General features: G+C 30.5%; 1 protein-coding gene, 2 long non-coding RNA genes and 1 other non-coding gene across 4 annotated transcripts in view; 3 read left to right on the plus strand and 1 right to left on the minus strand.

Moving 5' to 3' along the window:
• Positions 1–27,845, plus strand: part of LOC123269409 — a 174,485-nt gene that overhangs the window by 29,255 nt on the left and 117,385 nt on the right. The window lies entirely within an intron of this gene.
• LOC123269400 (GS homeobox 1-like) lies at positions 1,317–3,462 on the plus strand. The gene is made up of 2 exons (XM_044735092.1): positions 1,317–2,009; positions 2,654–3,462. Exons 1-2 carry the CDS (start codon positions 1,748–1,750, stop codon positions 3,400–3,402), a joined length of 1,011 nt encoding a protein of 336 aa, XP_044591027.1. The 5' UTR covers positions 1,317–1,747; the 3' UTR covers positions 3,403–3,462.
• LOC123269411 lies at positions 13,735–14,050 on the plus strand. The gene is made up of 2 exons (XR_006510404.1): positions 13,735–13,823; positions 14,014–14,050. It is a non-coding gene; the product is annotated as an uncharacterized LOC123269411 (long non-coding RNA).
• Positions 24,872–24,943, minus strand: Trnap-ugg. The gene has a single exon. It is a non-coding gene; the product is annotated as a tRNA-Pro (tRNA).

A 27,845-nucleotide genomic window follows, 5' to 3' on the forward strand; every position in this document is an offset into this window, starting at 1 on the left:
CTTTTTTACCCGGGCAATTTAACAATCTGGTCAGATCTGATTATATCTGGCTAGATCTCGTCAGATAGAGACAATTTAAAGATCTCGCCAGATCTGCTAAAGCATATCTGTTTATATATGGCAAGATCCAATCCGTTTTTCCTGGGTTAGGCTTCTATTATAATTACTTTTTGTTTTCTAAATTTCTTTTCATTTTTGTTTAATTTTCTTTTATTAATAATTTTGTGCTCGATGTTATAATCTACCGTAATCTTTTACCTATGTGAAATATTTATCATTTGGAAATTTAGCATTATTTTCCATCGATTAGCATTTATTTCTATTTTTTATTTTTCTATCACAATAATTTCTAATCACTAATTGATCGCTCGGTGCGGCTTTTTTGGAATTTTGGCAATTTTAGAAAAATTGCCTGGCGCGTAACGGGATTTCTAACTTAGCTTGTGTGTCATCGGGCTAATTTATTTATTTTCAGGGCGAGCGTACTTAATTCTACCCGACCGGTATCTCCGCCTCCGGTATATATTTTTGCCACGGGGAAAAATATTGTTACATTCCCTGATTAGAAAAAGAGATTTGAAAAGATTCCAAATGACTCAAAAAAAAGGCTCAAAGCGATTAAAAAAGATATAAACTTAACAAATATATATAAGACATAAACTTAACAAATATATAGATATACATTTTGCATGGGTTGAATCGTTTTAAATCATTTTTTTTTAATAATTAATTAAGAGCAATTAATAATAATATTGTTTTAGAATAATCACAAAAAAGGAAATTTTTAATTTAAAATTTATGTTATATTCTAATAAATTTTTTAGTACCATTGTTGAACAATAATTTATATTTGATTAAAACGAGCAATAAAATTCTCCCGACACGAAAGCTTGATAGAAGTTCAATGAATAAAAAATGTCCAGTAATAAAAGCAGACATCTCTTTTATCCCTTGCTTTTTGCTTGATAACTTCAGTAAGCTCTTGAATATTGCATAAACTCTTTAGTAAGGAGCATCAGATTTCTAGGTCTTGTTAAATCCGTTTATCCTTGATAATTTACGTCAAGCTTCCATCACGTAGGCACTTAAGACACGTTCTCCTAAATGAAAAATAAATAATGCATCATCCCAAAAACTATTTAAATAAATAAATAAATAAATATAGACCCAAAAACTCACCACAAATTGTTATTTATAGATCAGATGTGCATTAGGCAGATAACATAGTCAGGTTAAAGCATTAGGCATCACTTAATGAGAAAAACCTTAAAAGCGTGCGCCGAGATCAATCGATCTATTCAGTGTATAGCTGGTAACCCCACTCCAAAAACCCGATAGGTCATGATGCCTTAGAAGGCACGAGCAGAGAACAAGATTGGTTGGAATTAGCACGCTGGGAAATGCTACAGATCATTGCCAGCCGTCCCTTGAGAGACGAGCCCTCTGCTAGGGGAAGGGACGTAGTAGAATAGGGAATAGATGAAGAGAAACTACTTGTGTGCCCTGTCGAAAAAATCTGAACGAAGGGCGGAGCACGGGGGACAAAGGACCCCCAAATTAAAACCAACCCCTGGGTGGAGTCACTAGCTTTTAAATAGAACCACCAAACCTGACCATCTCACAACACGCTCAAACTCTGAGTAGTGAACGTCCTTTTAAAAAATCAGTTTTCGTATTTTTCGTCACTCACTAATTGGATTAAGTGTTTGTGCTTCAGTGATTCTGTGTTTTTGTACTTAAACCAAAAATGTCGCGAAGTTTTTTGGTGGATTCGCTTATTGGCGACAATTCGCCGCCAAGTTACCCACTTCCGTACTACGGAAGTCAGTTGCCGAACTACATGTTCAATTTCTTCAATTTTGGACTGGGATATCAGCCAGTTAGGCCGGTTCCAAGACCCCCGACTTTGCCTGGCCCTGTTCCACTGAGCCCTCCTGCAATAATGGGAATGCCTCTTAGTAGGCAGAGCCCTCCATCGCCTCTCAATTCTTCAGCAAGTCGCTTATCAGGTAATTATTAACTTATTTTTAAAAACAACTGTTTTTATTTCAACTTTCCCTTATGAAAAAAATATATGTCGAAGTACATAAAAAATATATTTTTAATATGTTAAAAATCTATAAAAAATATACAAATTATACACAGTAAAAAATTTTGCATCATTGCGTCAAAAAATTTTGTGTTAAAAATTTTTATGTTAAATATTTAACACTTTTTTTTGTTGATTTAACAGAATAAATGTTAAATTTACACATAAAAGTGTTAAATATTTAACACAAAAATTTTTAACACTAAGATTTTTGACGCAATGACGCAAAATTTTTTACTGTCTAAATAGTAAATATATTTTTAATATTTTATTTTTTAATATATATTTTTTTATACTTTTAGCTATGTATTTTAATATATAGAATATATCTAAAATATATATGAAAATCGGCCAAAAGTTAATTATAAAAAATATATTTACTATACTATATACATATTTTTTATAGATTTTTAATATATTTAAAACATATTTTTTATATTTTTCGACATATATTTTTTTTATATTCTTTTTTCATGGAGATTTGGTTCAAATTTTGAACATTTATTAATTATAACATTAAAATTTGATCTTTGATACTAATTGCCTTGTTTTTTTGACTTATAGACTTTTCAGGAGCTAACGAATCACCAACACGTAGCACTACTCCAACCCCACCGCCAAAATCACCAAATTCATTGAGCAGCAGTTCAAAAAGGATTCGCACTGCATTCACCAGCACCCAGCTTCTAGAACTGGAGCGCGAATTCGCAGCCAATATGTACTTATCTCGTCTTCGCAGGATAGAAATCGCGAAAAACTTGCGCTTATCTGAAAAGCAAGTGAAAATCTGGTTTCAGAACCGTCGGGTCAAGTACAAGAAAGAAGATCTCCCTGCAGGTCAAAGTGCCAAGTGCTGCTGCCTGAGGACCTGTGGAAAGAAAAAAGAGGACTGCGATGACAAAAAGTGCAACACATCTGCTTCTGTTGAAGAGGAACTTTCTGAAGAGGACAAAGATAAAGGCTGTGAGGACAAGATACGAGCTTCAACGCCCGAGAATGACAAACAAGGTATTAAAGAGGAATGCAAAGACTCATCTGACTTTGTTCAAGATCTTAGAACTTCTAATGACTACTCGAGGTTTCCTGGGTTCTTTGATTACCAGGATCGGGATCGACGAGAAAATATTAACGTTTGTGATGTGATTGGTTCTGAAAGTCGAAAACGTAGTTATGACGCTTTTCAAAATTCGGAAATAGTGAAAAAGAGAATGATGTCTGTTGATCCGTATATGACTTCTCTTAAAGAGGGTCCGATTATTGTGAGAACTAATACTCACACTAAATACACCGTTGAGAGTATTGTGAATTCGTAGAATTTTTGGAAAAATTTTTTAGTACTTTGAAAGACTAGAAATTATTGATTAATTGAATTTTGTAAAGATTTTGGATAAATTTATGTAAATATTGTAAATATTTTTTATAACATTGTACATTTGCAATTTTTTAATTAAATAACGTTTATACATTTATATAATAATGAAATTAATGTTCATAAAAAATAAATATTATTTTAAAACGAATCAAGAAATAACTTGTGCTTGTTATTTTTTAATATTCTACTCACTCTATCTTGTAGTATATAAATCTAATGAATAAATATCTTACATACTTAAACGAGAGGTGCATGAAAATTTTTAAAGTTTGCATGGCTTGAAATCATATCACTCGTTCTTTACTTTGCCAAGAATTTGTAGCTTATGAAAAAATTTTTGAATTAATAAACTTTGTTTTATTATATTAAATATTCAATTTCAGAAATAGTTTTTCGTATGTATATTTGAGGATATTATTTTTTAAAGTACCTCAACAGCAGAATGTTAAGGAAGTTCGAACGTAACTAATGAGTCAAAATAGTGTTAAAATTTTTTTTAAATTTTAGTTTTCTTAATATTCGTCAAAAATCTTTATTTTAATTTAAAATAATTTTCATATAACCTGCATTGAAAATTTGAGTTTCAATGCCTGTTGAGCCAACCGAAACTAGACAATTTCAGACCAATGCGACTGTGCCGGGCAGGTATCAATTATTTCTTCCCGACGGACAGAAAATGACGATTTTCTGTCCGCGAGGTGAAGTTGCAGCTTTATTTTCAATCCTATCAATTGTTTGTTTATTATATACCTTTATAATTGTCATTCTAACCGTTAACTGTACTGACATATTATAATTCTGTTATTAAGCATAAATAAGAATGATAAAAGAAAACTTGTCAATTTACGAATAATGTTTGGTAAAAAATAAACTATTACTTTCTATTTTATTATAAGTTTCATAATAAAATGGTATTTTCGCTGTTCGTATGAAACTATCTAGTTCTGGTTGGCTCCAGACATTGAAACTAGCATTTTTAATGCAACTTATATGAAATAGTATATTACACATCTAGGGCAGTAAAATAAGAAATGTCTCAGATCATATGTAATTGTTGTCCGAGGCGAAGCCGAGGTCAATAAACATGTGATCTGAGGCTTTCTTATTTACTGCCCGTGGTGTGTATACTATTTTTCTCCTCGACGGAGGCGGAAAGCGGCATTTTCATTTAGCGCAGCGGGAGGAAAATTGACGCTTTCCGCCCGGAGGTGAGAAAAATATAATGTGTGACGCGGGATGAAACACGATTTCAGACCGAGTGATGCCAGCCCTCGCTTCGCTCGGGCAGGCAACTTCACTCTGGTCTGAAATCGTTTTGTTTCATCCCTAGTCACACAATATACTATTAAACAATTTAATAATTGATGATTTTTACTTATTTAATAAAGTAAAGCAATAAAATGACTTTGGTATTTATTACTTGCCGGAATAAATAAACAGATTTGGCAATAGCGCGCTTGATTATACCCATAACAGAGACGTGGATGAGTGTGTGAGTTAAACATTTCTCTCTTTGTAACTATATTTCTATCCTTTTCTTTTTTCTCAGCTGTTAACGCGATGTTGTCAAATCTTTATTCGAATAAATGGCTGACGATAAACGAGTTACAAACATAAAATTTGACTTTAAATATTTCAAAAATTATATCGGTAATGTATTATTATTAAATTGTTTTTATATTTTGCAATAATCCAAGTTTCTTGTGTATAGTTTTTTATCCGTTAAAGTTGGGAGGTTAATATTGAAAAAAATAATTAAAGTCTCGACAAAAGTTTGTCCGCCATAAGAGCCCGTGTATAAGGAGATAAAATATGTGATTTTTAAAATTTAATATATAAGTAACTAACCGTTAAATCTTTTTAAAATTTTGGGATTAGATAAATAACGTATTTATTTATACGTATACTTAATTCCAAAGCTCAAAGTTGGAAATTATTTTTTACATTAGATTCGCTCGAACCTCCTTAAATATCTTACACGGAAAAAAGTTAACTGTAATAAATAACAGTCGATATATAATAAGTAATGATCAACTGCTAAAAATTACCATTTAAAACAGTAAAATCGTGATTTTACCATTCACTTTATAATATTTACCATTTAAACGTTACAATTTACTCTTTAAATGGAAGAAAATACTATATCAAACAGTAATATTCGCAATGTAAATGTCTAAAATGTTAAAGTATAATAATTAAGAATTCAAACTTTGATATTTATCATTTCGTACCTAAAAAATGGTCTTATGATATGTAAAATTTATAAAATAAAGTTAGTAAATTTCTAATACAAGCAATGTCAATATTTACAAAGTAAAATGGTAAATTTTAAACGCAACGCTAAAAATTAAACTGTAATTATTGACTTGCTTGGACCGGTAAAATGTATATTTTAAAAGTATAATTTTTACTGTTTCAAATGTTAAATTCTCCCAGAGTGAGACCCCCTCCTCGTTCATCTGAGTTCCCCTTCTCCTCATGATATGGACTATATATTAAAATGGCAATTTTTACTGTTTGAAACTGTAATTTTTTAAGATAAAAGAGTCGTTATTTACTATAGTGACAGCTACTAATCACTTATTTTGGACATTAAATTATAAATTGTGGCTTTTATATTTTCTACATTAAGTTGTGTAATATTTATATTATTGCCACCCCGATGTCCGCTTTACTGTTTGAAACTATAAAAATTAACCGAAATCCGAGTGAATATTACAGTTTACTTTATTCCGTGTATATTACAAAAGGTAGCATGCAAAATATAACATTACCCATATTAACAGATCTTTAGAATACAAACGGCTGCATTAAATATTTATCAAGTTTTAATTGACCATTTTCTTTCACAAAATACTTTTATTAAAAATAAATATATTTATTCGCGCATATAAATGTGATATCAAAACCATTCCGTCGGAAGTTTTTGATAACATTCTGAGTGTAAAACGCCGTCTATATTATAGTTCTCGAGTTTATATTCCAGCAGAAAGCAGAAAATAAAAAGCAATTGTTTTCTATTCACACGTTCACGGTAGAAAACTGGCTTCTGTATTATAAACACACATAGTCTAGGTCTTTGCAAAAGATTTTTCTTTTCCAAGAACTTGACAAATAAGTATATATAAAAAAAGATTTAAAAAGTTGGTGTCACATCCAACATAACACGATTCCATTGAGTTTGGGTTTGTCCTCAAGCCAAGAAGCTGCTGAACAAGTCACCGGAATTGTATTATATTGTATATTATATATATTTTATTATATTGTAGTACGGGTTTTCTCTCACGGTTTTTAAATTTTTAAATTTGTGTATTATGTTTGTCAAGCGATTGGAAAAGCAGCGTTTAGATTCCCTAAATTTGTCAAGAGGGCCCCTCACGTCGGTCAAATTTAAGGTAAAACGTTGTTAATGGCGTTAAAGAAGAGCGACCGACAATGCCGAAGAGACTCTCGACACTTCGATGGGACACAAGTGTGCCATTGTGTCGCAAAATACCTAGCAGGCGGTATTTTAACTTCTTTCATTCTTTATAGGATATAGTACCTACTCTATACTATATATACTACAGCGTCTTTTACTATAAGATTTTCTGGCCAGACTTGAAGGCACCACTTCCCACTTTTGCTCCTTTTCTTTCTTCTGTTATTTATTTCTAACTATAACTACACTGACAGAAGGATTTGTTTATATTTAATAAGCTTTCTTAATTGTTAATAAATGATTTTTTAACATCATAGGATTTAATAAATATTTGTTAACAGTTAATAAATTATTTATTAAATGTTAATGAATATTTGTTAACAGTTAACAAATATTTATTAACAGTTAATAAGTAATTTATTAAGTACAATTTATTAATTATTAATAAATATTTATTAATGCTTAATGAATATTTGTTAACTGTTAACAAATATTTATTTAAAATAAAAAGCAAAAATAGCAATTTTCTTTTGACACTTTTTATAACCCGATAGTTGGAATACATGATAATAATTCAATTTATTAAATAAATTAACGGTTTTAATATTTAAAAATATAAAAAATAATTATGAGCTGTAATAGAATTTGATATTTTACAATAAACGTTATTATAATGTAATATAATTAATGCAAATAATTTATAAAGATGATTTTTGTTTATAAACAATCTTTATATCATATGACATTGCAAGTGAAACAAATTCACTCAACAAAATATTTATTAACTGTTAATGAATGTACTTTCCTCCCAATAAAATATTTATTGAATATTGAAGAATATTTATCAAGATTTAATAAATTAAATAATTGTCTTCAAATAAATTAAATTATTAACAAATAATAAATCCTTCTATTAGTGTGTAACTACACTGATAGGAGGATATGTTTATATTTAATAAGCTTTATTAACTGTTGATAAATGATTTTTTAACATCAAAGGATTTAATAAATATTTATTAACTGTTCATAAATTATTTATTAAATACGATTTATTAAATGTTAAGAAATATTTGTTAACAATTAACAAATATTTATTAACAGTTAATAAGTGATTTATTAAGTACAATTTATTAACTGTTAATAAATATTTATTAATGGGTAAAGAATATTTGTTAACTGTTAACAAATATTTATTTAAAATAAAAAGGAAAAATAGCAATTTTCTTTTGACACTTTTTATAACCCGATAGTTGGAATACATGATAATAATTCAATTTATTAAATAAATTAACGTTTTTAATATTTAAAAATATAAAAAATAATTATGAGCTGTAATAGAATTTGATATTTTACAATAAACGTTATTATAATGTAATATAATTAATGCAAATAATTTATAAAGATGATTTTTGTTTATAAACAATCTTTATATCATATGACATTGCAAGCGAAAAAAATTTACTCAACAAAATATTTATTAAATGTTAATAAATATTTGTTGACTATTAATAAATGTACTTTCCTCCCAAATAAATATTTATTGAATGTTAAAAAATATTTAATAAATTAAATAATTGTCTTCAAATAAATTAAATTATTAATAGTTAATAAATCCTTCTATCAGTGCACTGATAGAAGGATTTGTTTATAGTTAAAAATATTTGTTAATATTTAACAAATCATTTATTAGAGACCACTTTTTAGTCCTTAACAAATATTTCTTAGTATTTAAAAAGATTTATTAATATTTAATAAATGAATATCTGATTTATTAAATACAAACAAATCATTTTAAATACTAAGAAATATTTGTTTGATACTAAAAAATGGTCTCTAATAAATGATTTGTTAACTATTAACAAATATTTTTTTAATACAAATAAATCCTTCTATCAGTGTGTACTTTTAATAATGTTCATTATAATATACATTGCATAAATCTATGAGTGAGAGTAATAAAAAGTAAATACCCGGGTATTTATACTGAAAGGTTTTGTTAAAGACTCCACCTGATCTTGTAATCCTGAAAAGAATTCCCGAGTGTATTTGGCTGATCGTCAGCTACTTGAAACTAAATGTCATTTAAACATCGATACCGAATGATTGAAAAGACGAGACGAATCAAACAGAAACCGACCGCAACAACAGTAATCCAAGAATTTTCTTAATACATATTATTATAGAATACCTGCCGCATATCCAAGAATATCTTTTTAAAAGTATAATTCACGCACATACTTAGTTCATTCCTCTCCTTTTTTGTGCATTATCCTCTCAGTCCTCAGTTACAGGGATTGAAAAGGTGAAAATATATTTAGCGCTTCATACAAAACATCGTTTGTCGAGTTTCCACTTGTGTTATATTGTGATTCTACGAATAAGCCACATCCCATTCACGGTATAATTTTATTTTATGAATGGAATGGAATACGATGATGGTCGCCATCCAAGACCAAAACGAGTGACCTACCACCATCAGAAGCAACAGTTACTCTGTTATATTATGTCTATGTGATCTTTCCTATTCCCTCATGTATATATGTATACATAGATCAGTATGAATGGCCATGAAAAACCAGCGAAAGAAGAATAAAAGATCCTGAGAGACCGAAAGTCACATATAACTGACTATAAACTGACTGGCTCTGGCTCATAACCTGAAGTACTCCAGTACGAGAACACTGATAGAAGGATTTATTAACTATTAATAATTTAATTTATTTGACAATTATGAGGAGGATGGTTTTACTTGTATCACTGTAGAGTGTTTTACAAGGGAGGGTGGGGAATTATTGTCTCTCCACTTTTTTCTCCGCAATATAATCTCTCAGCCCCGTCATTATAACTCTCAACCACTTTTTCGTCCCCGACCCCCTGCATGTCGGGATTTTTTCTTTCATGCCCGACACACATGTGCTGCGACTGTGGCCGACTTACGCGTTATAATCAGTACCTGCATTTGCATTACGGTCTTAAATAGTATGGAGGTACTTCTATAATGACATTTTACCTCCATAACTATATGGGAAAACCACAAAAAACCCGACCGGTACAGAGGCTGGCAATGAAACGCACATATTCTTAGTTTATAATCATTGAAAAATATTGGTGCGCGCCGGAATCGAACCCTGGTCCCACTCTTTCGAAATGCAGGTACCGAGCCGATTAGGCTATTGCCAACTTATTTGACAATTATTTAATTTATTAAATTTTAATAAATATTTTTTAACATTCAATGAATATTTATTTGGGAGGGAAGTACATTTATTAATAGTGAATAAATATTTATTAATAGTTAACAAATACTTATCAACAGTTAATAAATATTTTGTTGAGTGAATTTGTTTGGCTTGCAATGTCATATAATATGAAGATTGCTTTTAAACAAAAATCATCTTTATAAATTATTTGCATTAATTATATTACATTATAATAACGTTTATTGTAAAATACCAAATTCTATCATAGCTCATAATTATCTTTTTATATTTTTAAATATTAAAAACGTTAATTTATTTAATAAATTGAATTATTATCATGTGTTCCAACTATCGGGTTGTAAAAATTCTCAAAAGAAAATTGCTATTTTTCCTTTTTATTTTAAATAAATATTTGTTAACAGTTAACAAATATTCTTTAACCATTAATAAATATTTATTAACAGTTAATAAATTGTACTTAATAAATCACTTATTAACTGTTAATAAATATTTGTTAACTGTTAACAAATATTTCTTAACATTTAATAAATTTTATTTAATAAATAATTTATGAACAGTTAATAAATATTTATTAAATCCTTTGATGTTAAAAAATCATTTATTCAGTTAATAAAGCTTATTAAATATAAACATATCCTTCTATCAGTGTATAAATTACAAAGTTTATAATTTAGAACGAGTTGGTTGGTGTGAGTTTTAAATGTCAGCTGCAGTGACGGACTTTAAAGTGATGATTTTAATTAAAATATTTTGAATGCCGGATTTTGTTTATGATTAAAGAGGGATTAAACGGTATTGTTATCAGTATCCAGGCACTCTCTTCTGATGCCGCTCCTGGTATACATAATATCCTCGAAACATCTCCACAAACTTCTCTTATCCTTCAGGCTTTATCAAGTTTGAGTATCTGTGTATTGTGTACTCAAGGTATATATGCTGCATCACTGTGGTACACGGATACTTGGGACTTGAGACAGTTTGTGCTGCACTTACTACTGTTATCCGCGAATGTAATATAGGTATACATCTGTCTGCCAATTAGACAGCTCTATTCCACCAGCTTGATGTATTCCTTGAGAGATTTAAGTTTCGCGTTTTCCTGAATCGGATATCTGACTAATTATTGTCCTAATCCTTCATTACACTTATAATCCTCTCTATAGATTATTGTCTATCGGAAAGTTCATGCCCGGATTATAATCCTTGATTAGATTTTAAATTCGGTTACACGAATAAATCCTGGAAATTAAATTACAAGAGATATATTTGATTAATTCGGTTGTGGTTAAGGGATAAAAAGTTTTTATGAGAAATCCTTCACAAGCTTTACTTCGAAAGTGGTGAAAAAAATTTTTCTAAGAAAGAGTCTTTTAGTTTTGCCGATTCTGGGGTTTCGATGACTACACACTTTTTCTGATGATATTGAATCCACTGAATGTTTAAACTTCAGTTTTACCAAACTAATATTTTTGCTTTTATTTTATCATTTTTTTTTTTTCTAATAATTTTATAAACTTTTGCTGCTAAAATATGCAGAGAATTTTAATACATTTTTGAAAACTCATCGCTTAAATTTAAATATATTATCCGGAGGCACTGTAGTGCCTCAAGCCAAGTACACGTTCAACAACATATGTAATAATATGTGTGAACGTGTAGGCGTGAGGCTATATCCGGAGGCACTGTAGTGCCTCAAGCCAAGTACACGTTCAACAACATATGTAATAAATGTGTGAACGTGTAGGCGTGAGGCTACAGTGCCTCTATTCTCGAGTCAGATGTCAACATAACCTCACCATATTTTTAACTCGATTTATTTTATTACTACGTTTGTATCAACACTTTACACTCGCTTTAAATAGTTTAATTGTTAGTTCTTTCTATAAAACACCAAAAACTATATTGTTTTTTTCATTATTTAGCGTTATCCTAATTTATAAAATTTTCGCTCCCCCGTTTTTCGATTCTACGAGAGATTTTACTGATTTCGGTCGAATTTTTTTATTTCGAAGTTGGTACAGTTTAATTTTCTACGGATAGTATACTACTGTGTAGTATCACAGTTAGTCCGTTTCCGTTTGGCGTCTGAGATCTTCTCCGGATAGTTACTTTGCTCCAGATTTTTAAGTTGGTACAATTCAATTTTTTGAGAATAGTAACTACTGTATAGTATCAGAGTTATTCCATTTCCATTGGAAGTCTGACAAAATAGGCGGTTAATTCAAATTTGAATTTATTTAAAATTTTATTGCGAGTATTTGTAAAATAATTAAATGCAATTTTATCCACAGATTCGGTAGAATCTGGCGCCAAGTTCCGTTCAAATCCGTTGTAAACGGAGCGCCAGACTACCGAGTGTGTTTACTGTAAGCAGAACGGTATTTCGAGGTTGCAAAATTTTATTTAATTCTACGGTACTTTTTGTTCCTAAATTTTATATTATAACAGTAATTCATACTTTATTTTACTGATATTAGTTCATTATATTCAATTATAACAATTAATCTACTTGAAATTATTAAATTTTATCAACGTAAACTAAAGCAAGCTTAAAAATTTCGATCCTGACTATTTTTCGATGTAAAAAGTGACATGCCACAGACTAAATAATTTGAGAATGCATGGTAATCCTCCAATAGATGGGAAACTACAGTTAAAAAAATACATTTCACAGCTTGCATCTATACCCGCCAGGGTGCGCTGGAATTGTTTTTACATAAACTGTAGCTTCAAGGGGATAGTTTGCTATAAAAAATGCAGCCAACGCGAGATTTAAGTTGGTACCAATTGTAAATTTTTATTATAATTACAAAAAATACTAAAATCTGAACAAAAATAGTTTCACTGTAAAAAAATCGTGCCAAGTCCACGTTCATAAGACTATTAAGAAAAAAGAAATTTTTTTTTTCTTTACAAAAAGATATAAAATAAAAAAATTAAAAAATCCAAGTAACCGATATGATTGTATAAGATTTTCGGAAATTAAAAAAAATTTTGTTGTAAATTTTAAAAAATAAAAAATTTTGGAAAGTACTTGGTGTGCGTCATTGTGTATTTCAATTTTATTAAAATCCTAGTAAATAGATTTTACGAATTTCATTAAAAGTAAAATATTTTGCAACCACGCACACTAAATACGTTCTAAAACTTTTAATTTTTAAATTACAACAAAAATTCATATCGACACACTATCTTTGTAAAAAAAAAAATTTCTTATGAACTATTTAATGAAACTGTTTTTGTTCAGATATTTTGTTCTCAAAACTAGTAAAGAGCTAATAGAGCATCTGGCATGTAATCAGAAAGATCTAGGTTCGATTTTTGGCTTGGTGATTTTTTCAAATTTTTTAATTTTAACAGTTTTCAACATTGATTAATTAATACACGAATTTTATTTTTTTTTTTTTTTTTTGATAATATTCTAATTTCGGTCTTGAAATCTTTTAAAGTATGAATAATATGACCTTAAAAAACTAGATTGCAGCAAAAAGTCAATTAAAAATAAATTAACAAAATGAATAATAAAAATTAATATATAATATAAAACCGTTTATGATCGTCGAATAATTAATTATTCAGGATTTTCGATTTTACATGCCCGCGTGCCTAGTTTTATTAAGGGTAAGTAAGGGTAAACTAGTTTAGGGTTTAAAAGTTTCGATAAATTTTTTTTCAATCATCATTATTTACCAATCGAATCGTTTTTGCATCCTCTACAAGGTATTGAGACTCAAAAGTTGATTAGTCTATTATTTTTTGAGAAATTCAGAATTTTCGATTTCACATGCCCGCGTGCCTAGTTTTATTAAGGGTAAGTAAGGGTAAATAAGTTTAGGGTTTAAAAGTTTCGATAAATTTATTTCTGATGATCATCATATACCAATCGAATCATTTTTGCATCTTTTACAAGGATTCTAGGCCAAACAGTTGATTAGTTTATTAATTTTTTCGAATTTTCATATTTCACATTTCCGCGTGTTTATTAATAGAACGTATTAATAAAACGTTTACTTAAATAGTAATCAAATTTCATTACTATTAAATGATACTGTCTCTCAGTGTAGTTGTAGTCATTAAAGTTTGTAATTTAAAGTCATAATTCATAGATTCAAATTTTGTTGAAAAATCAACTCTTGACTTTTAAAAAAAATAAAAAAAAATTCAAATACTTACATACTTCTAGATGTAAATGCTTTTTATAACATCGAATTCTAAAAAATATTTTTGTCCAGTTTGGAGCTACTGAATGATCTTGACCAAGCACTCAGCTCCATAAAATATATGTCCGTCGAAATGAATAAAAGGTTATTGTATTTGAAGCACGACAATTGAATAAATATATCAAACTAATATAATAAAATAAAATAGAGGACATATTGCTCGAAAAATTGCACTGAAAGGACTTTAAATAAAATGAACTGTAGCTTTTTTGCTTTCCTTGTGAATTGTCAATTTAAGTTTTATGGAGACGGAGCTGAACCTTGACAATGTCGAGCCTATTAACAAAAGCTAAAATATCTAAGTGTGCATTATGGACACAAAAGTAAGTATTTCTGCTCTATATATAATATGAATCGTGCCCAAAGTTCCAAGGAGTAAAGGCTAGCTGGACTATATTTGTGTATACACGTTGCCCATTTATACAAATCCTGACTGTTGGAAGTTGGAAGAAAACACAGCCGAGAAAATAAGAAGACTGAAGTGTAATAGACTAGCAAGAGATAGATGTATAAAACATATCACCCGTGGCATTTTCTTTCAGAAGAGCAGCATTGTATCCAATATTCAGTAGGCGTTCGCTGGGAGTCTTCAGTCTCCAGTCTCCAGTCTCGTTTGAGTACATCACCAGCACAATATTCTGCAGAATGTTGTACATTCAGGATGAGGATGAAGAGTTTGCATATAACTACTGTACGCGATACAAGTTTTACGAGCATTTTGTAAAAGCAACCCCGGAGAGTCGTGAAACGATCTATAATATGGCGGATGTATATCGAGGCACACTATTGTCATTCGTCGTGTCAACCGGGGAAGAAAATAAAACGGTTTTTCAAGACTTAAAGTTCCCGCACGTACCTTAAAAATAAAAATAAAATGAAGAAAAAGCTAGCTGGTAACATGTTAAAGAGAATAATGTATATACAAGAGTATCCGCCTCTCCGGCTCCGGTCTAGCTTGTAAATGTTTAGCTCTAGATTGTACAATTTTGTCGTTACACTCGACGTCATTTGCTCTCTTATTTAACATTCTTTAGCACTCTTTCACTCCTGGCTGTCATTTAGCTTTTTTAAAATTTGATCGAGCGCCTCTTCAAAGTGCATAAGATCAAATGAATTAGCACCGGCCGGTTTGCTGTTCTCCTTTTTATTTCATTATTATGTACTCTATACTATGGTACATATTATGTGTAGTTTTTTTTATTATTTTTTTTCCTTTTTCGGTACTCATTCTCACCCATGGATTAACAACAGGGGCTGTTGTTGTGCCTCGGTATTATTATAATATATTTGTTATATTGCCACGGAATATTTTCTAACAATTCGTCGGCGGTTGGACGGGTATTTTGCGCTCTACTGATGTGATGATGCTTTCGATGACGAATCACTTCTATACAATACGTCAATGTGTCCGCAGTATATATATTTTGATTGTAAGAGCGCTACTTACAATTTTACAATATTTTTGTTATTTTTTTCTTTGAAATTTTCGGCTGTTTTCAGGAACAAAATGTAATTTCAATTATAATTATACTAAATTTTTTTGTTTTTAATAAAAAAATTTCTGTAGTTTGTATCAGCTTACTCAATACTATCGGAATGCCTTACACAAAAGAAAAAAAGAAATATTTGTCACAAATAAATCAATTTATTTGAGTCGTTTTTTTAAATATTTCCTTATGACAACTATATAGATTTGGTACAAGTAAATATAAGAGTTGACTCGAATTATTTTATTATTCGTTAGAAGTATATCATTTATTTGTGGTAAAGATGCAAAATTTGCCGAAAACAATGACATCTTTGATATTAAAACTCTCAACTACTGCTCTCATGACGTCACTTGAGCCGCGCCAAAAGTGACCGCCATTATTACCAAGTGTTGATTGTTTTTATTACAAGTTATAATTTACGGAAGCCTGGTTGGCTCATCGATGACTTATAAGAAAGTGGCGTTACACTCGCTTATTGTTTACATGTATACTACCCATAAGTATAAAAGTAACTAGTAAAAAAGTCACTAGTGCACTTCCAACTTGTGCACTTGTTACTTGTGGATTCAAAATAGGGACAAAATGGCGTCATTTCTCAGTCATTACGTACATGTGTGCAGATGCAAAACAAAAACATCAACAATTAAAGTATAATAAATGAATTGGCACCTATATATACCCAGGTGGAAAAATATTATAATGTCATTATAATGATTTGCCCATTATAATGTCATTATAATGTATTATAATGTCATTATAATGCATGTAAAAAATATTTATTTTTCCAAAATTTCTCAAAAAAATCTAAAAAATACCAAAAACTCTGCTTTAAGATAATTAGGTTTGAGCTGGAAACAGTCAAAACCAGAAAGATATATTATGATAACTTCATAATAAAATTTTAGGAAAGATTGGGACCTCAACACCAAAATTTTTTTTTTAAAATATAATATTTATTAGTCATAAATTAACCAATATTTGTATAAGATGAAATGATAACCTAACATATTAAAGTTAACTTTGTAAAGTTAGTGGTAGAAGCAAGCAAACAAAATCTTGAATTTTTAAAACTTTCCCTTCAATATCATGTACTTGAACAGCTTGAATTTGAAATGAATCTTGTACTGCAATTATATAATCCAATTGAGTTCTTCTGTTGTTTGATAAAGTAACTTCAATATTATTAACAGAGCGCGAAATGAACTGTCTAATGATTGCAAATGATAAATTCCTAAACTTGACAAAAAATTCAATAGTACCAAACGACTGATTGTTATTCCATACTATACAAGAATTGCACCTTTTTTTTTCTCTTAAATATTTTTCCGAATTATAAATAATACCATTAATTTTTGCTTTTGCATAAATAGCATAAGGTTCTCGCTCTAATACATCAACGTCAATCAATGTTTCATTATGTAAAGCTGATATTACTTGTCTTGTAATTAAATTGTTTTTAAAACGTTCAGCAACGTAATTGTTTCTTCTTTTACATTATTATTTTCAGTAAATTTAGATTCCATAATATTCATAGCATTAGAAAATTCTAAAGTATTAGCAATTTCAACATTAATTTTGTTTGGACCATGGCCGCATTTCAATAATTCTCTGTTACCATCTTCAAACGGATAGGTTGACCAATTTGACATTGGTCCCCATAATTTTACAAATCGTGGTAAATGAATCAGTTGATGGGTAATGAAGGTACATTTGTTGAGTCCATATAGTTGTTCAAATTCAATACAAAATTTGCGAATTAATTCTTCTGCAAAATCAACTTCTTCTACTTTTATCATTTTTTGTAATAAAATCGACGTAGCTTTTGCTAGAAGTATATAGTTCTGATAGTATTTATCTTTCAATTTTTCTCGCAATAAAATTGGAAAATGAAAAAGGCTAAGATTTAAAATTTCTGAGCTCTTATAGAACGATGCATACTTTAAATTTCTTGGTACTCTATGAATAATGTCTGGAACTCTTATGTCAGATATTTCTTGATTTAATTTTTTTATCGAACCTTTTCGAGATACTTTTTGTTTCTTTTGACCACATTCCTATCATAGATTTAAATACGCCGATAAGACCATGCATGTATTCAGGGACAAAACCGATGGAAAGATCAAAATATGGTATCAGTGCAGCAATAGAAACTCCTTTAATACCTTTTACATGTTCACGGCCTTCTTTGATAGCAATTTCACCACATCTAAGGATACTTGCGTCTGTACGGATAGGATATTCTTTTGAAAATGTAAATGAATGATTATGTCCTGACCCAATAGCACACGTTTCTCCTGGATGCGTACAGTAGGGACAACTGTAAGTACCGTTAAATAACATAATGTCTAAAGCAGCAGCACGAGCAGGAGCATCTAAAGATGCTATTGGAGCGATAGCAATATTGTGTTGATTTCCTTGATCCGGGTGGACCCACGAAAACCCCTCTGTAATTAGCTTTTGTAGAGTTGTTACAAACGGTTTCAAAAACGAAGTTGTTTTTGGTTTTTGGTGATTACTGTAAAATAAACCAGCTGTTATTTGGAACGATCGACGATGTTTTGAATTAATATTTAATATTTGTAGTTGAATGGGCCACAATTGACCATTCGAGCTTTTGGAAACTGGAGCACCATCAAAGTTACATATTAATAAAAGATCATATTTTTTCAAATTTGCAGAATGACAAATTTTTTTTAATTGCTCTCCATCCATGATATCTGTTAAAATATCCTAGTAAAAAGGTCCTAGGAAGCTCCCTGACTATTCCCGTGAGGGTGTCACTATGTCTGTATGTGTGTATGTATGTAACTTTTAAACGGCGCTACCGATCGATTCCAAAAACTTATCAGCTCTCAACTTTGAAAAACCACGTCGATCGCCACCAATCCAGTCAAAATCGGTTGATTCGTTCGAGAGATATCGTGAATGAAAGAAAACCGAAAAGTGTTTTTTCGGAGTTACTCTGAAATTTCTAGTTTGGCCAATTAAAATTTAGAAATTCTTTATGAGGCTTAAAAAACTGCGTAGAATGCCGCCAACCGCGTAAAAATCGGTTCATTCATTCAAAAGATATTGCGGTTTGAAAATTCAAAAAATAGTGTTCTATGAAACTTCTATCAGACTTTTGAGCTAAAAGAGCGCAAAAGCACAGAAAAGGTATCTTTTTAAGCTTGGAGAGCTCAAAATAACACCCAGATTGTATTTTTGAGCTCGAAGAGCTCAAAAAAAAGGCCATGTATTATCGGAATTAGCGGGAAGTTGTAGAGATGGCCTTTAAGGTCAACCGTTTTCCTAATTTTTTTGTGAAATTTGTGTAAACCTCTTTTGATTTAATCGTTTAAGTAAAGCTTATGGAAAAAACGTTTTAGTGCTGAGTTCCTGATCCTTCAGAAAATTTTATTTTAAAGTTATCAATTGACCTCTCTCGCTATGACTGTTTCCAGCTCAAACCTAATTATCTTAAAGCAGAGTTTTTGGTATTTTTTAGATTTTTTTTGAGAAATTTTGGAAAAATAAATATTTTTTACACGGATTATAATGACATTATAATACATTATAATGACATTATAATACATTATAATGACATTATAATGGGCAAATCATTATAATGACATTATAATATTTTTCCACCTGGGTAATTAATAAATGAAAAAAAACTTTAAAATGAAGTATTTTAGAGTTTCTGATGGAAAGGCTACAGTTAGATTATCTGTAAAAGATAATAAAATATCTGTACAAACTATTAAAGCTTATTTTCCTGGTATAAGTGGCCAGTGTATGTAATTAGTTGATAATTTTCCTTTACCATAATTAAAAAAATATTATTTATTTAGTTTTTTTTATTTATTAATTAGGTGCCAATTTATTTATTATACTTTAATTGTTGATGTTTTTCTTTTGCATCTGCACACATGTACGTAATGACTGAGAAATGACGCCATTTTATCCCTATTTTGGATCCACAAGTAACAAGTGCACAAGTTGGAAGTGCAATAGTGACTTTTTTACTATTTACTTTTATACTTATGGGTAGTATACATGTAAACAATAAGCGAGTGTAGCGCCACTTTCTTATAAGTCATCGATGAGCTAACCAGGCTTCTGTAATAATTACCGTAACTCCTATTCTTTCCCGCTTCACAGCATTATTTATATTTGTAAAATGTGCAAAAGCTACAGCGACGTTTCAAAAGTAGTTTATTTGCGTACATAATAGTGATCACTAATTCTATTCATCGATGGATGAACTATTAATTAATTGGGGATTAGAAAAAGTCATACCTAACTTATATGGTAAGTTGTTTAAAATATTATATTTTACGAAAACAAATCTAAATTATTCTTAACCTATAACTAACACTTTCATTCAATAGAAGACACGGAAAATATTTCATTTCTGCTCTCCGGCCGGAAAGTGGCAACTTTCTGGCCGCTGCGCTAAACAAAGTTGCCACATTCCGGCTACGTCGAGCAGAAAAATAGTATACACACCTTGGCCAGTAAATAAGAAAGCCTCAGATCACATGTTTGTCAACCTCGGCTTCGCCTCGGCCAACAATTACATGTGATCTGAGACTTTTCTTATTTTACTGGCCTAGGTATGTAATATACTATTATTCCACTAAAAGAATAAATAGTATATTACACACCTAGGGAAGTAAAGTAAGAAATGTCTCAGATCACATGTAATTGTCGGCCGAGGCGAAGCCGAGGTTGACAAACATGTGATCTGAGGCTTTCTTATTTACTTCCCGTGGAGTGTATACTATTTTTTTGCTCGACGAAGGCAGAAAGCGGCACTTTCGTTTAGCGCAGCAGGCTGAAAGTTGACGCTTTCTGCCCGTCGAGCAAAAAAAATAATTTTTTTTTTTCATTTTAAAGCTATTATAATTTCTGAAAATTGATAAAGTAAATTTTAAAAGTTCATTATTTTCGTTAACTATGATTTATTTACCACAAATAAACCATATCTTTACTATGAATAAACTATTTATTTTACGAAATTAAATCGCGCAAATATATTATATGTTTACCAGAAATAAATATTTATTTTACCATATCTAAACATCTTATATCTTTGGCAGAAATAAATCTTATTTCGATCAAATATTTCTTTTTTTCTCTGATATGAGTTGATTTTTAAAAATAAAAATTATTTTCAGTTTTGTTTATTGAATTAATATTATTTCAGTTAGAAATTTAAAAAGAATATTTTTCTATTTGTTGATATAAACAATTAAAGGATATGATTATCAAAAATTGATAAAAATTCTCTGTATATTTTAGCAATGAAATTTTACATAATCATAAAAAATAATTTAAACTTTTGCAGTAAAGAAGTATAAATAAATATCAAGATTAAATAATTAAAAAATGATATCTCTATTCACTCTGTAAATTTTTAACAGTCCAAGGGTATACTCTTGTGGAGTAGGTTAATTCGGAAAACGGGGTTACGTTTAAACGAATAATAGAAGAAGCTATTAAAGTTATACTTTCTCGGGTAGTATTCTCTTATCAGATAAATTTAAACTCGCACGCTAGATTAAAAAAAATATTAAAAGAATTAGCAATGCGCAACTTTAGCCTTTCGCGTGCGATTGAGAGTACAGAGAGTAATTATGCACGCGAAAACGTCAACGAACCTTAATAATTGTAATTTTCATCGATTTATAACGTGCAAGCTTATCAAATATACATATGAAATATAATAATATAAAATGTTTGTTTTTAATCTTAAAATAGCAATTTATTATATTTGTATAATGTATATATAAAGAAAGAAAATTTATATTAAAATAATGTATATTTGCATAATCAGCGGGATATTATTTGCATTAATGAGGTTGTGCTATCTTAAATCAAAGTTTGAGGGTAGTTTTGTGATTTCCCTTCGGATTGTATATTATTGTTCAAAATTCCCCGTAAATCTTAATGAAGCTGTATACAACTTGGAAAGACTCTGTATCCTCATCATCCTGTTATATTATATGAGCTGTTTGTCCGGGCGGAAAACTCCAGCTCAAGTTAACGTGACTTTATTTAATATTCATCTCTTTTAATTACCGTTATTATTATTATATTGGATTATTTAAAATACTCATTTGCGGATTAATTACTTGCTAATCCTAATAAGCTTTGAGATGGATTAATTTTAATTATTATAATAGTTTTATCAGGTACTTCGTTCAGAAGCCGGAACTCCTTTTTCTGCTCAGTTACTTTTAATAACTTTTTTTTACGATCAACGTTGATTTTTCATGTTTAAGGGTTTGGGGCTGATGAAAAAGAACGGGGTATTAAAATTTTATGCCTCCGTTGGGCTTTAGGTCAGCAAAGGGTGTATCAACGTCAAAGTTTATTGGTAGACCTAGAGCTTGAGGATATACGTGAGGAATCTGTCAATAAATTAAAGTTCACGGACAAATAAGAGAGTATTTGATCTTTGCAATCTTGAAAATAAATTTTTAGGTATAAAAATAGTATATTGTTCAATTGCGAATGTGAAACTTAGTTAAGAAACAATGAAAATTATTTTTATTTTGCACAATAACAATTATTTCTGTAGGAAATTATGGATAGGTAATCGTGATTTAATTAAATAGAACTATTAGAAATAACTACTCAGGTATTGTTTAATTATTGTTTATTGATACAAAAGAAAAATAAGTATATCAATTAATATCAAATTAGCTACACACTGAATTTAATTAAACAAACAATATTAAACGAGGTTAAATTGACAAAAATGTAATGTTAAATTATTTGCAATAAAATGACTCTAAATCTGGACAATCGACACTTGATGGCGATGAGTTAAGCTCTTACTATAACAGAAAAATTATGTTACATCTATAGTACTCTCAGTACTCAATATACTCCCACTACTTCATTAAGGGTCAAGGGGTAGTGGAAACATTACCAGGTATACTGAATATAGGACTTTACAGTGAACTGTATACTATACAAATATGTATAGATGTGCAGGTATATTAAATACAGTAACGTTTTCTTGTACAACTTTTCTCTAAAATAAATCTAAATATTAATTCTAACAAGAACGCAGTGATTTAAGTTTTTATATTAAATATTTGGTTTTTATTCAAAAGACTTGAATGATTCAAATTTTAAGAAGCGTTCTCACGCTTGAGAGAGTCGGTTTATACGAACTAAAAACTAATAAAAATACTCTACAATAATTAGATCTAAACCTCTTAAATATCACAAAAATTACATGTGTTTTCACCCAAATATACGTACAACTCTATAAAGAAAAAGTACACTGTTAAAAATATTTGTAAAATTACAATCATTTTACAAAACAAAGGATGGGTAAAATTACAAATCGATGTTTACTACTGCGAAGTTATGAAACAATTTTGGTAATTTTTCAAAAGATGTCAGAAAACTTAGTAGGATGTATTGTAATTTTACGATTTTCATGTAAAAATCCTAATTGTATTAATAAAAGATTTTATTGTTCATATAAATAATAAAAGTTACATACCCAAAAGGTAGATTTAATAAATATTTAACGTATGTATTGTAAATAAATTATTTGTTTTAAAAATAAAATGAAATTGTAAAAATAAACACACGTGAATAAAAAGTTATGAAAAAGAAATTTTTTCACTCTAGTGAAAGATCAATTTTTATTAACAAAAAAAATTTATAAGCAAAAAAATATATAATAATTACTTTATATTTTTGAAGTGATTGCTTCATTATTATGAACATAAACATTTTTCTATTATTATGTGCGTCATTCCTATAATTTTATAGGAATCATTCCCATAATATATTGAAGTTATTCCATTATTGTATAGGAACGTTTCCAATAAATTATGGGTATATGGTTTCCATAATGAGCATAGGATTGATACCTATAATGATCACTTTATTATAGGAGCCATTCCCACAATTTTTGGAAAGGTTCCTATAAATTTCTCTCCGTGTAGGACTTATTTTCCCTTTCTGAGAATACTTTAACTTAATGTTGAGTTTTTAAGCTTGAAATCTAAGCGTAAAGCTAAAATAATAAAACAAAGAATTTACAAACCAAGATTCATTTTTGTACGGAGAATTCAACAACCATATTTACATTATGAATTTATTAAAGCTACTATTTGGTAGACAGTTAATAAACTTACATGGATAAATGGAACAATTCAATTGGCCTCTCGGCAGTATCGGGCCAATACAGCAGAGTTTTGACCGGCTAGTACTACTAGGTAGATGGTTTGATGCGTCAATATCAGACTAGAATTTTCATGAGTACTCATCACAACTAATTGATATGCATCTATCGTAGTACGATACTTCTCTGACATATCTTACACATATGATGATTGATATTTGGTTGTTGAGGAAATAACCCCGTAGATTAGAAATCACGTTATCAATGTATCCATTAAATTGAAAGAAAATATACTTTGTTTAACATTCGAAAAAGAACAAATTCAGAGTGTTGTTAATTTAAAGTGTCTGAATTGAAATTTAGATCTCTATTGGATTAAAATTCGTTTGACCTATGACAATATCGATTGTACACATCACGCTATCACTTGCACGCCGGGAAAGTGTTTCTCAGTCTCTCTATAAGTGATTCCCGTGATTCATTCTAGTGTACACGTATTAATCGGGTCAGCGAATCGTAACCGTGAAATTCTTGGTCCTTATACATATATACACCAATATATATAGGTGTTTATACTTTCACAAGACCAATATACCAGCGATGGTTTAGTTAGCTTGCATAAATTTAAATATAAATTTAGTTGGTTTGTCGGTTTAGCGTACGCGACAGAGTTGACAGTGATTTGTTCTTAATTAAACTTTATTGTTATTATTAACCCGCAATAGGATTTATGACATGTACTCGTGTAATAATTACAATAATTCTGTATATTGTGCGCAGAAAAATTATATTGTTTAACGAAATTAGCTCATTCAATAAAGGTTCTTGCATATTCATGAAGAAAAATTTATAACTTTAGCAAATGGTTTTTTTTTTTTTTTTCGTTTTCCAATTAAACTACGGCAAAAATTTCCAAAAAGTGGGCTCAACCGGGATTTGAACCCGGGACCTCTCGCACCCAAAGCGAGAATCATACCCCTAGACCATTGAGCCAACAGTCTCAAGCCGGCAACGGTACGAGATAGATCGTGTGTTGAGAGCGTGTCTCTATTTCATACATTTTCTTTATATTATTAATGCGCAAGCAGTATATAAAATTGTGAAGTTGCTTATAACAAATAAATATTGCTAATATAGTGTGATTTGTTAGCGTCCAGTTATTTATTTATAAATAAACACTGATAAACGCGCCCGAACGCAAACTTAGCCTCAAAATGGACGGTACTGGCGAAGCTTCCCAGGCCCCAGCTAATGCTCCCGGAACAACTCGAACACCGGCTAAAAATCAGACTATCAAATATAATTCTAAATTACTAGATAACCAAATATTTAAATAATATATCGATACAGGTATGATAGCCAAAAATATCCTAAAAGTTAATAAACAAGCGGTAAAGGTACCCAACCTCAAGCAACCCCGCAGCAGAACATCTTCGATGTCCGACAGCGAATCGACAGATGGCGCCATGAATCACGACGGCGATGAATTTTTAAGACCACGCAAGCCCGCGAAAGTGAGACGAACTATACAAACAGCTCGAACAAGTGTCAGCAATAAATTTGACCTACTCTCGGACTCAGAGTGTACAGATACTGAAGAACGTCTAACTAATAAAAGAAACTACAATGGTAAGAGAAAACCAACTCAAAATTTAAATAACAGCAGCAGTCAACAAGCTCGTAGTCAAATGGATACAAGTGCTCAAACGGAGCAAAATATAAAAATTAAAGGCAAACCGCCCCCCATTTTCGCAAAAGTCAAAGGCATTAAAGAAACAACTACACTACTAACTACAAACAAGGTCTCCAAAACAAGCTTTATAGTTCGTGAATTCGACGAAATATATATAAGAATCTACCCTAACGACATCACAACGTATGATTTATGTATAAATATATTGAAAGAAAAAAAAACCGAATTTTTCACCTATACCCCCAGACACCTGAAGATAAAAACTATTGTCCTCAAAGGTGTACGGGGTGGCTATGACGAAAATGATGTCAAGGCGGCCCTAGCTGAACTTAACCTACAAAAAGTCAATATAACCAAGGTCAGTAAACTAATTTTTGACAGAAGCAAACCATAGCTTTTTCATTTTCTGGTTTCAGTGTCTCATGACAGCAAAACCGCCACACTAACTCGCCTAAAATCTTTACGGTCACAACCTATCAGATGGGAAAGGCTGAGAAGGCCCACAATTTTTATGTGTAAAAAATGTCAACAAACGGGACACTCTAGCTTCAACTGTCATATGGCCCCGGTCTGTGTCAAATGTGCCGGCGAACACGACGCCAAAGATTGTACTTTCCAGGCAGGTACAGATAAAAAATTTCTCAGATGTACCAACTGTGATGAAATTGGCAACCCAGCCAGTTACAGGGCTGTCCGGCACTCAAACTGATCACTAAAATCAAAATCCAAAATAGACAACAAAACGAAGCCAAAAAGCGGAACCTAGCTAATACAATTAATAGCTACACCAAACCTGACATATCATACGCCAATATGTTTAACACAAACAAAAATAACAGCTTTCCCCCACTTCCTAAACCGAAAGTACCGCTCTCTAGCGTACAAACAACAAGTCACATCAATCCTATAACACCTACGGACATGAACTACCATAGCAACATCACAGACAATCTGGAATCACTCCTCAACTCCTTCAAAAACGACATCGTCAAAGAAATCAAGCAGATAAATTATAAAATTAACTTAAACGCCAGAAGAATAGACATAATAATGTCTTATCTTGGTTTGGACGAATAATGGCGCGTGTTGCGCCCACCAATAAAAATAGCGGCTATTAACGCCAATTCCATAGTCACCTTGAAACGCAGGTATGACATACAAACTTTTATTGATTATCACAAAATAGATATTTGCCTAATTTCAGAAATAAAATTAAATTCAAATCATAAAGTCCAACTTTCACAACATCAACTCATCAGATCAGACAGGCCGCACTCCAAAAAAGGAGGAGGTACTGCAATAGCCATCAACCGGAAATTCAAATTTACAACCGTCCATCATCCTAACTCAACAACAAATAAAGTAGTCGAATTCACGGCAATTAAAATTAGATTAAATTCAAAAGCTAACCTCATCATCATAAGCATATATGCCACATAATGCACCAGGAACACCTTCATAGTGGAGTTCCACAAAATGATGAACAATTTTCGGCTTGATGATTGTGATAATTACTATGTGATTGGAGGCGACCTGAATGCTAAAAATGTTACTTAGGGAGACACTTCGTCTAACGATAGAGGTGAAAAACTCATTGATTGGCTGGACAACAATCATATTGAGTTTAAAGCTGCTCTACTGTCACCAAATACACCGACTTATCCCAACGCTAACTCTTATCTTGATCATTGTATTATAGATATGAGACTGGAGGTAGATAATCTCATCAACGGCAAGCTTCAAACCTTACCGTATGACAGTGATCACTGGGCATTCACACTATCATTATGCCTCGACGACATTCACCCTGGCTTCCTAAGTAATAATTTAAATGATCAGGTGACTTACAATTACAAGAAGACAAACTGGCGTAGATTCAATAAATCTCTGCTTGAGAACTACAACGAAGATGTCATCATACCCAGCGACCGAAATCTCTCAATCCAGGAAATTGATAGCTTCATCACACTCTTGGAAGTTAAATTAAATACGGCAATTGATAAAACAGACCCTAGGATAAAGAGAAATAAAGATTATTTTATTAAATACAACAATAAAAATATCAAAAGACTTCACGCCTACAAATCTTACCTCATCAGCAGGAAGTTCAAAGGTCTAGTCATCAGCCGCCAAGAGAACATCAGGATAAAGTCAACCATCAAACGAATAAACAAACTATTACACAAAGAGTTTAAAAGATCT

Source organism: Cotesia glomerata, linkage group LG7, assembly GCF_020080835.1.
Source record: "Cotesia glomerata isolate CgM1 linkage group LG7, MPM_Cglom_v2.3, whole genome shotgun sequence".
Classification (NCBI taxonomy): Eukaryota; Metazoa; Arthropoda; class Insecta; order Hymenoptera; family Braconidae; genus Cotesia; species Cotesia glomerata.

Coding starts and splice junctions, on each gene's coding strand:
- LOC123269400 (XM_044735092.1), top strand. CDS start 1,748: ATGTCGCGAAGTTTTTTGGTGGATTCGCTTATTGGCGACAATTCGCCG. Junction 2,010..2,653: donor TTCAGCAAGTCGCTTATCAG/GTAATTATTAAC, acceptor TTTGACTTATAG/ACTTTTCAGGAGCTAACGAA.